Source organism: Triturus cristatus, chromosome 7 (genome assembly GCF_964204655.1).
Source record: "Triturus cristatus chromosome 7, aTriCri1.1, whole genome shotgun sequence".
NCBI lineage: Eukaryota > Metazoa > Chordata > Amphibia > Caudata > Salamandridae > Triturus > Triturus cristatus.
This window is the reverse complement of record NC_140590.1, coordinates 619,573,211-619,585,236: the sequence shown is the minus strand read 5'-3', so window position 1 is coordinate 619,585,236 and position 12,026 is coordinate 619,573,211. Positions and strand designations below refer to the sequence as shown.

At 42.3% G+C, this 12,026-nt stretch overlaps 1 protein-coding gene across 3 annotated transcripts in view; it reads left to right on the top strand.

Moving 5' to 3' along the window:
• The window catches only part of COPRS (coordinator of PRMT5 and differentiation stimulator), a 421,602-nt gene that overhangs the window by 146,231 nt on the left and 263,345 nt on the right, over positions 1-12,026 (top strand). The window contains exons 1-2 of one of the 3 annotated variants that reach the window (XM_085617190.1): positions 1,515-1,743; positions 2,585-2,675. In XM_085617190.1, the coding sequence (XP_085473316.1) occupies positions 1,609-1,743; positions 2,585-2,675 (226 nt within the window). In that variant the 5' untranslated portion in view covers positions 1,515-1,608. Of the gene's footprint in view, positions 1-1,514; positions 1,744-2,584; positions 2,676-12,026 lie in introns of those variants that run through there. The other 2 variants (XM_085617188.1, XM_085617189.1) reach the window with 2 other exon arrangements.

Below are 12,026 nucleotides of genomic sequence, written 5' to 3'. Positions count from 1 at the left end.
AAAAAACAGTGGGGCAAAACTTAGCGGAGGAGCAGCCTCTGGCGTGAAGTGAGAGACATGACTTTAATGGGCATGTTGCTTGGATTGAACCTTTGTTTCCTTTACTGAGTTTTGATGGGGGAAGATAGTTTGTTGAAGTTCTGATATCATATGTTTTGGCAGCTGGAGAAAATAAAGTGGCGAAAGTGAAGCATAATCCTCTCCTCCGGCCCTAACATAGAATATTATCTTGCTCGTTGCATTTAATTTTTCTTGCTCATTCTTTTTTTATGAAGCTTGCTGTGAATCTTTAAGTTCTATATTTCGTAACTGTATTTTTTATTTGGTTGCTTTGAAGCAGAGAATTATTGAAACCCGTGTCTGGGAAGTGTGGTGGACGCTTAGTCACAGCTCGCTGGCTTGAAGACCTTAATGTCTCCGTGTCTATTTTCGTCAGTGGACTTTCCTAAATCAGGCCACCATTCGTTTTTAATGTTTTTCTTCTGTAGTTTCTTCCAGTTCTTGCTAGTGTTATAACATGAGGGAACCTCTATATGCAAATATCAGGCACCTCACTCTGGGTATATTACCTGCAGCTTCTTAATTAATACTTCAATTTACTCCCCTGGTAAACATGCCTCACTAAGAGTAGCACTTTTTCCTCCTTAGCCTCTCGTCCGATTATGGGTCAACTGTTATTCTCATAGATTGTGACATGCCAGACATTTTGTCGACATACTTCGTACGTGAGAGGTGAGCAAGAAAGACGTGTTGGATATGAAGGACTAAGTCAGACTGCAAAATGTCCTAAAGATCCCACAATAGTGACTTATTTCGGTGTCAAAGTATGTGTGGTTTAAAACCAATGAGAACATGGTTTTTGAAATATGCTTTGATCTGTAGAGAAGCCTAATAATCTCGTCTTGATTAACAGTGCTTATTTGCAATACTAGTGTAAAAGAGAGTTTTGAATCCTGCTAACAGAGATGACAGGTATTGGAGTCAAGTTACAGGACAGACCTTTCTGAGTAAATAAGCTTTGTAGATCCTTCACATAGTTTGATTGGAAGAACGAGGGGCCATGGTAGATTGTGATCATTCAAGGATGGGTACGTTCGGACTGAGGTAAAGGTTTTAATTCAGAAAGTGACAACCTGTTTGCCTCTATCTTTAAAAGAATAACATATTTTCTTTTTTGCGTGTAAAAATGCGGAATTACACAGGAGGCACCAAAAGCATCAACCATGTTTGTGATGAGCGCATCTTACGTAACAGTTTGAAAACTATTGTTAAGTCAGAGTTCACAACATTAAAAGATATTAGTTGCTGTATGAAAACATTTTCTTGAGATTGGCTTTTAAATAAAGTGCCTAATTTGTGCCGGTGCTTTCCGGTGCTCAGCACCGACAATTTATTTTACCGGGCCGGGTCCATACGATTTTTCTTTGAGTCCTGTCCCGGTAATTATTAAAAATAAATTCCTGCGCTGCTCTCCTTCTGTGACTGCCTGGTATGTCCTCGGAAGTCCCACCCTGGTCCAGGCATATTGAAGGAGCGTCGTCATCACGTTAATGATGTCACGTCGCACCTGATTTTCACGGACATTAGTTTATTTCCGGCCGGCGGAGTATGGCTGAGAGCGGGTCTATGGCTGAGCTGGGCCGGCATCCCATACTGGAAGTGTGCAGGACTGCCAATAAACGTTTTACATTATTACAAAGTCCAGCAGAAGTGAATATGTACGAGCGCCCGCTATCAATACAGGTATCATTTTAATTGATAGATTTTACTTGCTTCAAAAAAACGACAAGAGCCGCTCCAAAAATAAATTTCCGGCATTAAGGTACATGCTTTTAATCTCCTGTCTCCCGTGCTGACTGGACCCGTGCTTCAGACTTAGGGCCTTGTAAAATCCGGAGGATGGATGCCAGAGGATTCGTTTGTATCTCATCAATAGTTTTTTTTTTGCCAATTGCTTTTCTTAAGTGATGCCCTTTCAAGGTTGTTTTTGGTTTCCTGAAAGAAAACATGTTTTGAGATCATCTAATGAAAGATGATGTGGTTATGTGATCTGAAGATGGATAAACTTTGCTTTGGGATTTCTATCGCGAATGCCATACAACATTAGAGTGCTAAATTACGATTGGAGGGTGTTGTATGCAGAAAGTGGTACGTTCTCTAAGTATGCAGAAGTGAGAATTCAATGCCATGATGATACATATAAGGAACTATCGAAGTTGGATTACCTGGGAATCTTTTGTTTGAGACTTGTGGGAAAAGATAGCAATGTTGTAGATCCAAAATCGCGTGTTAATATCACATATTCTAAAGAACACAGTAAGTATGTTGAATCCCATCAGTCACTTTTGACTGGAGAAGATTACAAAGATGTGTGCATGGCAACTAGCCATTGCTGTCGCACACTGATCTGAAACGTTTTTAGAATTTACTTTTGGGTCCTTTACTTACGGTTGCTATGGGTGTGAATTTTAAAACAAGTCTACATTTGGAAGAATGAAGTAAAACATTGCATTCACTCATTAATTCCAATAATGTTGTGTACTCCTAAATGCTTATTTGTTAAGGCTAATTTTCTACTTTGCAGGTGAGCAGTGCTGCACCAGATCAAAGCTGTCTAGGTAGTCAAAAAGATCCAATTAAAAAAGCTAATTTTGATGGGTGGAAGCCCGGCCCAGGTAGGTTCGCATAAATGTTAAAATGTGAAAACATGCAAAATAAAAAAAAAGAAAGCCAATCAGGACTTTATATTAGTTTCCAGAATTGTGTTTCACAATAGCTTGATTTAAATTGGAATCTTTGCAGCATTTGTTGAAAAGGAGAAAAAAAGAGAATGACTTAACTAGAAACTGAATACATGTTCTCTGTTCCCCTTAAATTTGCTAAATCCTCTCTATTTGTCTGACTTATTTTATGTCTGAAATTCCTATTGATTGTGACAGAATTATGTGCAGCGCACTTCACACATGAATTAAATGTACACTAGTATGGGCATGTTGTATATAGCTTGGTATTCTAGTTGTGAAGATTTGTGGCTTTTTCTTTTTTTGTGTGTTTAAATTGTTTATTGGTATTTAATAAATATATTGTAATAAATACAGGAATGGGCAATGCCATGACGTGAATTACATTGGAATTACACAACCGAAATAATTAAATATATGAATTAAAAAAAGTGAAGACATCCATGAATCTGAAAAGAAAGTGGGGTTATGAGGTGGCTTTTTCGATATCTTTTGTGTCTTTACAATGTAATAATTATTTCCTTTCTGCCCTCTGACGTATGATAAACAGAATAAACCGGTATTGTATAATGAGCCACTTTTTCATAATCTTCGGGTAGCCTGCCACCTATTGACAAGACAGGTAAAATAATATCTGTGTACTTAGTTCTCCACATTACTTGGGACGAAACTCCCCCATGGCACCTTCCTTGTGTGAATGCCTAACCTCAGCTGTTCCCTTTGCCCTAGGTGAGCACTGGAACAAACTTACAGGGGCGTATCTCAGACAATAATGTTGGGGAGGTGGGGTGGCAGCAAGACTGAAATTTACCAAAAAGATACAAGATGTACCCAACGAAAAAGGTCAGTGGGTAGGCTGGAGTAGCAGGGCGTGGTAATAGGTGAAGTTAGGGGCAATTGTTTGGAGTTATTGTATAATATATATGTGATGTATTTGTGAAGTACAATGAACTGTGTGTCTGACTGAATTTTACAGCCACAGGGGCAGCGTTCTTTTACAGCCCCTTTTAGCGCAGTTATAGACTGTGGAAGTAATAATCAAAGATGTTGGACATAGCTGCCAAATGTCAACATGACATGTGTGACCCTCTAAGCTAGTGCTGTCTTTATCTTGTTGTATTTGCTCTGTTCGCATTAAGTGGCCATCGGTATGGCCAGACGTGGGTCCCTTGCTCGCTGTGCCACTGGATTCAAGCTAGCCTGGCTGATGAGGTGTGATGCCCCGCAACAGGTCCCAGGTTGCTTGCGGACCAGGGAGGGCCAAGCCCGGCAGTTGGGACTGAACTGTTCCCATGGGGAGCAGGGTAAAGACTGATTTGGATATGGCTGGGTCCAAACGGGTGTCATGCTGTGCAAAAGAATAATAGATTTTACCCAGATCTCTTGACTGGGGGTGAGTGTTTGAAAAATGTCAGCACTGCATCCGTCATCTATTTGTTTGCTATGTCCGCCCTAAGTGGTCAAAGGTATGCCCAGATGTGGGTCCCTTGCTTGCTGTGTCACTGGATTCAAGCTAGCCTGTCTGATGAGGGGTGATATCCCAAAACTGGTCCCAGATTGCTTGTTTCCGGTCCAAGGAGGTACCTGGCCTGGGCTGGACTGTTCCCATAGGGAGCAGGGTCAAGACTGATTTGCATATTGCTGGGTCCAAATTGGGGTGGCATGGTGAGCAAAAGAACAATAGATTAAACCCAGATCTCTTGACTGGGGATCAGTGTTTGAAAGGTTTCAGCACTCTGTCCATCATCTTGTTTTGTTTGTCTTTTTAGCAAAGAGCACTACGCTTGCCAGTATTTTTAAGCCCATACTTTAAATGATAAAAGCAAAAATAGATGTCCCAGGTAGGATGAAGTGTGTTGGTTAAAAAGTGCCCTTTTGTTTCAAAGTATCACACATCATACAAGGCTGCTATGGTTGTATGAAAAATGGAGCGGAGCCACTTCAGCCATGGCTGTTCAAAGCACCATTATACAGCTTTCTTCTCCCAACAGTCCCAATTAGCATATTGCATGTTGTGCATCTGTGTGTATGTGTATATATGTCTCCCAAACACTGCCCTGATGTAAGGTTGCACTCCCACAGGATAATGATTCACAGAATCTTTAATTAAGAAAGTGGCAAAATGCATTCCAAAAAGTTATTTGCTGACGCATTTCGAAGTATCCAGGCTTCTTTTTCAAAGGCACTGCTTTTTAGGTCTCGCCTACGCAGCGTGCATGCGCCGCATAGGCAAAAAGACCTTTTGGAAAGGCTTCGGCTTTTCAGCCAAAAACGTGCACGCGTTTCATTGCCTTCAGTGGTAATGCGTGCACGTGTGGCGATTGCCTTGCGGGAGCGAGCTTGACACCATATGTTTGTAATTAACTTACAAACACATGGTGCCCGTGGCTCGCTCCCGCAAGGGAAACGCTTTGTGTGCTCACGCACTCCCCCCACCCTTCCCACTTTCAGCGCGAGGCGCGCACTGGTTCTTTATTGCCATCACTCTCTTTCTTGCTCTTGTTCTCCAACTCTTTTCTCTTTCTGTCTCTCTTTCCTGTCTTCCTTTGCCCTCTTTCTTTCGCTCCTTTTTTTTGTCATGTTCCTTCGCTCTTTCTAGCTTTTTTCTTACTGTCTCTCTCTCCTTCTCTTCCCACCCCTATTCATTCTCCTTCTCTCTCACTTCCTCCCAATACTAACTGTCCAAATTGTCCAACCATACCTGTCTAAAGTACAAAGTGTCACCTCCACATCTCTGGCTCCGCGTTTTTCTATCCACAGCATATAGACAGCGCTCTGACGTTAACGGGAAGGTGACAAGGGGTGTTTTACAAAACTTTTAAATGACTTTTAAATTAATAAATATCTATCAGCAACAGAAATTAAATGAATGCCAGATGCTCTGGGGGCCACGCGAGGCATAGAGTCGTTAGCTCAGAAGACCATCCTGGGACGATACTTCTCACCCCGAGCGAGACCAGCCAATACGGCATTTAGAGGGTGTGCTTTTGTTGTGTGACTTTGCGCACATACTGTGTAAGTACATTGGACATTGCATTCAGGCGTTCCCTGTCTTCGACCCCAGGAGCCACGCTGGGATGCGCTTCACTGTTGTTTGAAGAAACGAGGACAGATTTCAGACTTTATTTTCGATGTGCATGGCAGACCACCTCAAACACAGGAAGGGGGACTCCGTCTGACACACATTTCAGGCGTGCTACTTCCTGCTTTGTTGGAAACATTCCGCCATCCTTGGATAACCTCAATTACAATATGTTCATCCGTCTCCCCCTCTCCGCTCAGCAAGCAAGCATGCCTCCCAAAGGCCGTCTGCAGGACACTCTGTTCCTCTTTTGTGAATTTAACTTATTCAGTCTATTTTTCATTGCAGTCCCCCAAATAACATTGCTCCAAATATTGGTACACTAGAACATGTGCTTAAAGTATAGATGTCACCTTCCCAGGGATCGTTTCGAGGACATTTTGGGAAGGCGCATTATTTGTGTAAGTATGTGAGGTGGTCTCCATAAAGCAGAAAAGCAAGGGGCCGGAATACTACGTCATCAAGAAGATGTGATCTCACTATGTAATGGCTGTGGTTAGTGAGTGGTGGCTCCTGTCCACGTCCTTCAGGAATGGCACGACATTGCTTTACAAACGAGCAGTGTTGAAGCCAACAGCTTAGTGCTTGCTTTTGAAAGACACGTACGCTTGGCTTTGCCAATGTTTTTTTCATTGTTTGATGTCATGCTGGCCAAAAACTCAAGTGTATGAAAAGTGTTCTCCTTCTCAAAGCCCGTGTAAAACAAAGTCAGAGGCTTTGTATGCAAGAAAAACAAAAACAGTGCAAGGTGTAAATGTATATGTAACTTGCTATGTAGAATGACAATTTATCTTGAATTGTATGGGAAGGTAGACGGATAGTATGTGTCCCATGCTTTCTATGTGAATCCCACGTAAATGTATCGATGCTTTGTGTGCATTCATATGGTTGCATAGCATTTAAAGATCACCAGCTTTCCCTCTCACTTGGTAACCATCCACACTTGGAAGATTACATGGTTTACAGACATCTGTTACATGTATTAGAAGTGTAGTGCTAAGTTTCACTGGGCCTTAGTGCCTAGAATGTGGTGATGTCAACTCAGTGTAGGCTCTAGAATGTGAGGTTCTCTTCCAGGCATTCGGTGAGTGGACATCGGTTAGATCTGTTTTGGCTGGCACTGACCTGGTTTAATTGGTCGGAGCATAAATCTTCAATCCTTCACCTCCTTCTTTTAGCCTGAGTTTAATCTTCTTGAAGTTCTTAACACAACAGTTTTGGCAACGAGTTGATACAGGAACCACCAACCTTCAACACCTTTTCTACACTTTGAGGATCAGCCTGACTATTGCAAAAGTGGGTACACAGTGAATTTGATGGGAACTTATTTGTATGTAATTTCGTCTTTTCTCATCTGGAGGTATTTGACTTGAACTTTATTTAGCGACAGTTTAGCTGTATCAACTTGCGTCGTTTTGAATTTATTAGTTTGGTAGTTGGTGCTGTGAGAACATTGCTTACCTCCTTGACTTTACACTCACGTTCCTTTGTGAGACCAAGGCTGTGAGAGCGTGCACCAAAAGTAGCACGCCCAACTTCCTGAGGAAATTTAAGGTCTGCACATCAGCAACCATCTTAAAAGTAGTGTATTCTCTAGACACACTATGTCGAAGGACAGTTCACTGGAGAAATAAACAAGCGCTATCTCACGTGGAAAAGATGCACATCGACAAAACTCGACATTGGCGCCAATTTTTATTGGGATTACTCCAAGTTAAGCCCAACTTCCTGTGGAAAACGACGCAAATTGACGTTCTGGGCTATTTTGTGTTGAGACTACTGCATGAAAGGTCGACACCAAGATTTAGAAGGATAACACTAGACTCCAAGATTTGAGGATAACACTACATCCTTACTTTGAGGGCTGTTTTTAATTCAAGCCAATGTTAGATGCTGGGCTCCTCTGAGTCTGAAGTCATTTTTGAGATGCTACTTGCTTTGTCTTAAATATGGCGTTCCTAAAGAAATTAAGATTTGCCTACCATCGTCAATTTATTGGTAACATCTCGACTATTTGACTATTTATGCCTGCTTTTTATATTATGGCCTCTGATAGTATTGTAGTGCAATACTGATTCCATCGAAAACAAGCATTGGCATTGCCTATAGGTCTCGCTATTGGGACCTTTTAAGTATTTAGTTATGCAGCACAATATCCTTGGTGCAACAACATCAACTGTTGCATTGCTATACACTTGTAAGGTACAACGTTTAGCCATGCAACAGCTGATGTTGTTGCACCAAGGATATTTTGCTGTAATACTAAATACTTAAAAGGTCCCAAAAGCGAGACCTATTGGCTATGCCAATGCTTGTTGAATTCTCTGCGGTGTTGACGCACATGTATTTGAACATTAGTTAATTGCCCTCCGGTGGGCTTCCCTCAAGGGTGAGTTCACAATGCATACTGGTATTTGTAGTGCGCGCCACAAACATTTCTTTCCCTTTGGTGGGTTCCGAGAACTTAAAAACAATTATGTAATTTTTAAAGACCTCCAGTGGGCCTCGGGCAGTATTCCGGTTTCCCTTATTATAGGATCTCCTGTGCCGATTCGGTGCTTGCCATGATTTCAGCTCCTCCGGCCCGCATTTCAGTCTTATGGTGGTACAGTCCTTCACGGCCTGAACCGCCGTGAATTTGTCTCCCAAACACTACCCTGATGTAAGGACGCACTCCCACAGGATGATGATTCACAGAATCTTTAATTAAGAAACCGGCAAAATGCATTCCAAAAAGATATATGACGACGCATTTCGAAGCATCCAGGCTTCTTTTTCAAAGGCACTGCTTTTTGAATTCTCGGCGGTGTAGGCGCACATGTATTTGAACATTCGTTAATTGCCCTCCGGTGGGCTTCCCTCATGGGTGAGTTCACCATGCATACTGGTATTTGTAGTGCGTGCCACAAACATTTCTTCAAGGGTCCGTGGTTTGGAACTATGCTGAATCAGATGGCGGCACAGCAGTTTGCGAAATTATTGGTAACAGGACTTTTAATCTGAGGCCCACTGGAGGGCTGTAGAATGTTTGTCCTTTCATATTTTTTTTTATTTGTAAGTTTTTTCCATTAAATGAAAAATCATATTCATGTACCATATTCATGTACATCATTAAGTCTATCATGAGCTATACATCCTTCAAATAATGTCTATATATCATAGCACATTTAGCAGTATTTAGTAGAATTATGCTACAGTCCAGTAATGTTACACATCTGTAACATATGCAGTATCTATACATTAGTCTTTAGGAGGTCAGGGTGCACCCTTAAGTAATTGGTAAATGGTTCCCAGAAGTCCGAGGGCTTAGCAGCTGTAAGTAGCTCTTCTGCATAGATCAGAAAATTGTCCTTGCAATAAATAGAGTCCAGTACCCAGCAAGCTACAGTAGGGGACTTCTTACTGTCCCATTGCATGGCAACTCTCCGTTTTGCTAGGAGTAACATATTGGCAGCGAGTTTTTTCTTGGTAGATTTCAAGGGTGTTAAATGCCCCAATAAGCATACTTGTAGCGTGAAAACTAATTTGCAGTTCAGCATCGTATTTAGCAACTGTACCACCTTCTCCCAAAAAAACGTCACTTTATTACTATACCATTCCAGGTGCACAAAATCAGCCTGGTCTGTCCTGCAGCGTTTACATTTTGCCTCCTCCCGTAGTCCATGTTTATGTAAATGGTATGGAGTGTGGTAAGTTTGGTGTAGGTATTTGAAATGTATTATACGTAAGTTGCCATTGGGCGTAAGGAGCTCTGTCAATGCACAGCAGGCTTGCCAGTCCTCCACTGCTAAAGGTGCATCTAACACGATATTCCATTTGGTGTGTGCTTTCTGCGTGTTAGCGTCTATCTCCGTCTGCAAAGACTTGTATAGTCTTTCCACTGTGTGTGAGTTGTTGGAAGCAGTTATTAATAACTGTAGCGTCTCCAGTGAGGGGGGCACATTTGGAAATGTGGGGTAAAGTTCCTGAATTGCTGCGTGCAGTCTGTGGTAAGCAAATTTGAACAGAAGCGTTTGTTTACTGACGTATGACCGGTCGGTAGGTGTTAAAAATGTGCCATTCGGGTACAGGTCGCCCATCGTGATACCAACTTGCTCCAGTAAGCCCATACTAGTCTTCTCTTGCGTTACCGATAAGACGGCGTGTTGCGCCAGTGGTAGATTCGGTGCGCATAGTGGGGTTTTGTCTGTGAGTTAACTGATTCTTCCCCATGCCAAGGATGTTGTGCGAACTGTATTTATTTCGTGTTTGGTCAGATGTGATCTCTTATATGGTAATACATGTGCCAGCTTAATTGGATGAGCATCTCCATCTTCCGCTGCAATGTGTGGCATATATGGTACTGGGTAAAACCAGTAGTAGGCATACTGCGCTTGAGCACATAAATAATATAGGTAGAGATCTGGGACTGTAAACCCCCCCCCCCCCCCCCCCCCCCCCAGGCGTACGGTAATGTCATTGTTTGCAGACCTATCCTGACTTGTTTGCCCGCCCAAATCAGTTTATTCAAAAGGGAGTGCCGGCGATTGAAAATGGGGGCCGGTGGTGTTATGGGAATTTTTGTGAAGAGGTATAGGAGTTTGGGCAGTATTACCATTTTTACAAGAGATATTCTATCTGCTAGGGATAATGGCAGCGTAATTCATCTATCTATTTGTGTTACTAATTTATCAATCACAGTGCCATCCAATCACTAGTTCAGAGTCACGATGTACCCAAATGCCCAGATATTTTATAGGTTCCTCTTGCCACACCAGTGGGAAGTCTATTTGAGCTGCTTTTGTACTGGTTGTCAGTGGCATCACTGCTGATTTGGACCAGTTTATCTGCAAAATGTTTGTCCTTTAAATTGTTGAAAGTGCACGGAAACCCCCTGAAGGGAGATTAAGCGCTAATTGAACCACAAGTCCCGTAATGCTTTTTAATAGTGAACCTGAGGCCTAATTAACTGAATTCGCATAAAGGGTGCATGTGGCAGCGAAGATTACTGTGACTTTCATGCCTTTGACAAAGGAGCATGAAGCTCTGAAACGCGTTAGGCAGAAGGACTGGAAATGTTCAGATTAAAATGCTTGTTTCCTGCAAAATAAATGCCTGTGACATTGACCTGCTGGGGTGTGCGTACTCCATTTCTGGGCAACGTTTGTGGATATATATATATATATATATTTCTTCACACATTGAGGTCTCAATGCGGTGTGCTCTTCCTGCTGGCGCTCGCGTGGAAGTGAGACCACAAGTCCCCTACTAATTATTTGCACAAGGGAGAAAAATGCTGCACTCCCAGACACTTCAATTCACAGTGTTGTTTATTTAAACAAGCGTTTGCAATGCAACAGGTCTCACATCAGTCAGAGTTAAGAGTTATTGGTATTGTAATTACAATCTTGCGTAATGTTTTTGTTTGTAGTGTAGTGAATGTATTTGAAAGAGAGCTGCGTGTATTTGTGGAGTAAGTATGTGGATTTATAACTGTAATGTTCCAGTTAGTGATGGTGGCAAGAAGAGTAGGTAACAATAGTGTGCAGTGTTTAAGTATTGCAATGAATAGTTGCCGTGATGATAAAACCATTTGTAGCATTAGCAAGGCTAGCAATAATGTGGAAAGACAGTTGTGTTAGAGAATCAGTTGTGTCAATCGATGGGGGTGCCTTATTATTTATAGGCGGTACCCTGCGTAGAGTGTTCAGCCTGCCGCATACTAAGGAACAAGAGGGACACAGTACCACTCGAGGCAAACTTCTGGAGGCTCTATAACCCGCTGCTCCTTACTGTGTGTCCAGCACCCCTCCTTCCACACCAACACCTGATGCACTGCATCACTGTGGCGCACTGCACAGAACATTAGGGGTACAGTAGCCCTCTCTGCAACTGAACCGTACAAAAACGGAGCATAGGTACAGAACACAACGGTAGGCAATCTCCCTAAAGCACAAGGATGTGGCGTAATGACCACAGCTGTCAAGCGGGAAGCTGGGGAACCAGGCTTGAATCACGGCATTGGCTCACCATTCTGTGTTTATGGGCAAATCAGTTATTCTCCCCGTGTCTTCCAAAAGGCAATGTGTTCTTGTGTAATGTAACTGGTTCTCCTGCAAAGCTCTCCACTACTTTTGGGTCGAGTTCGCGCTAAGAAACTTACCTCCCAGACTCAATTCAATTCAATTCAAGAGACCTTTATTCGGATTTCATAAAATCCATAA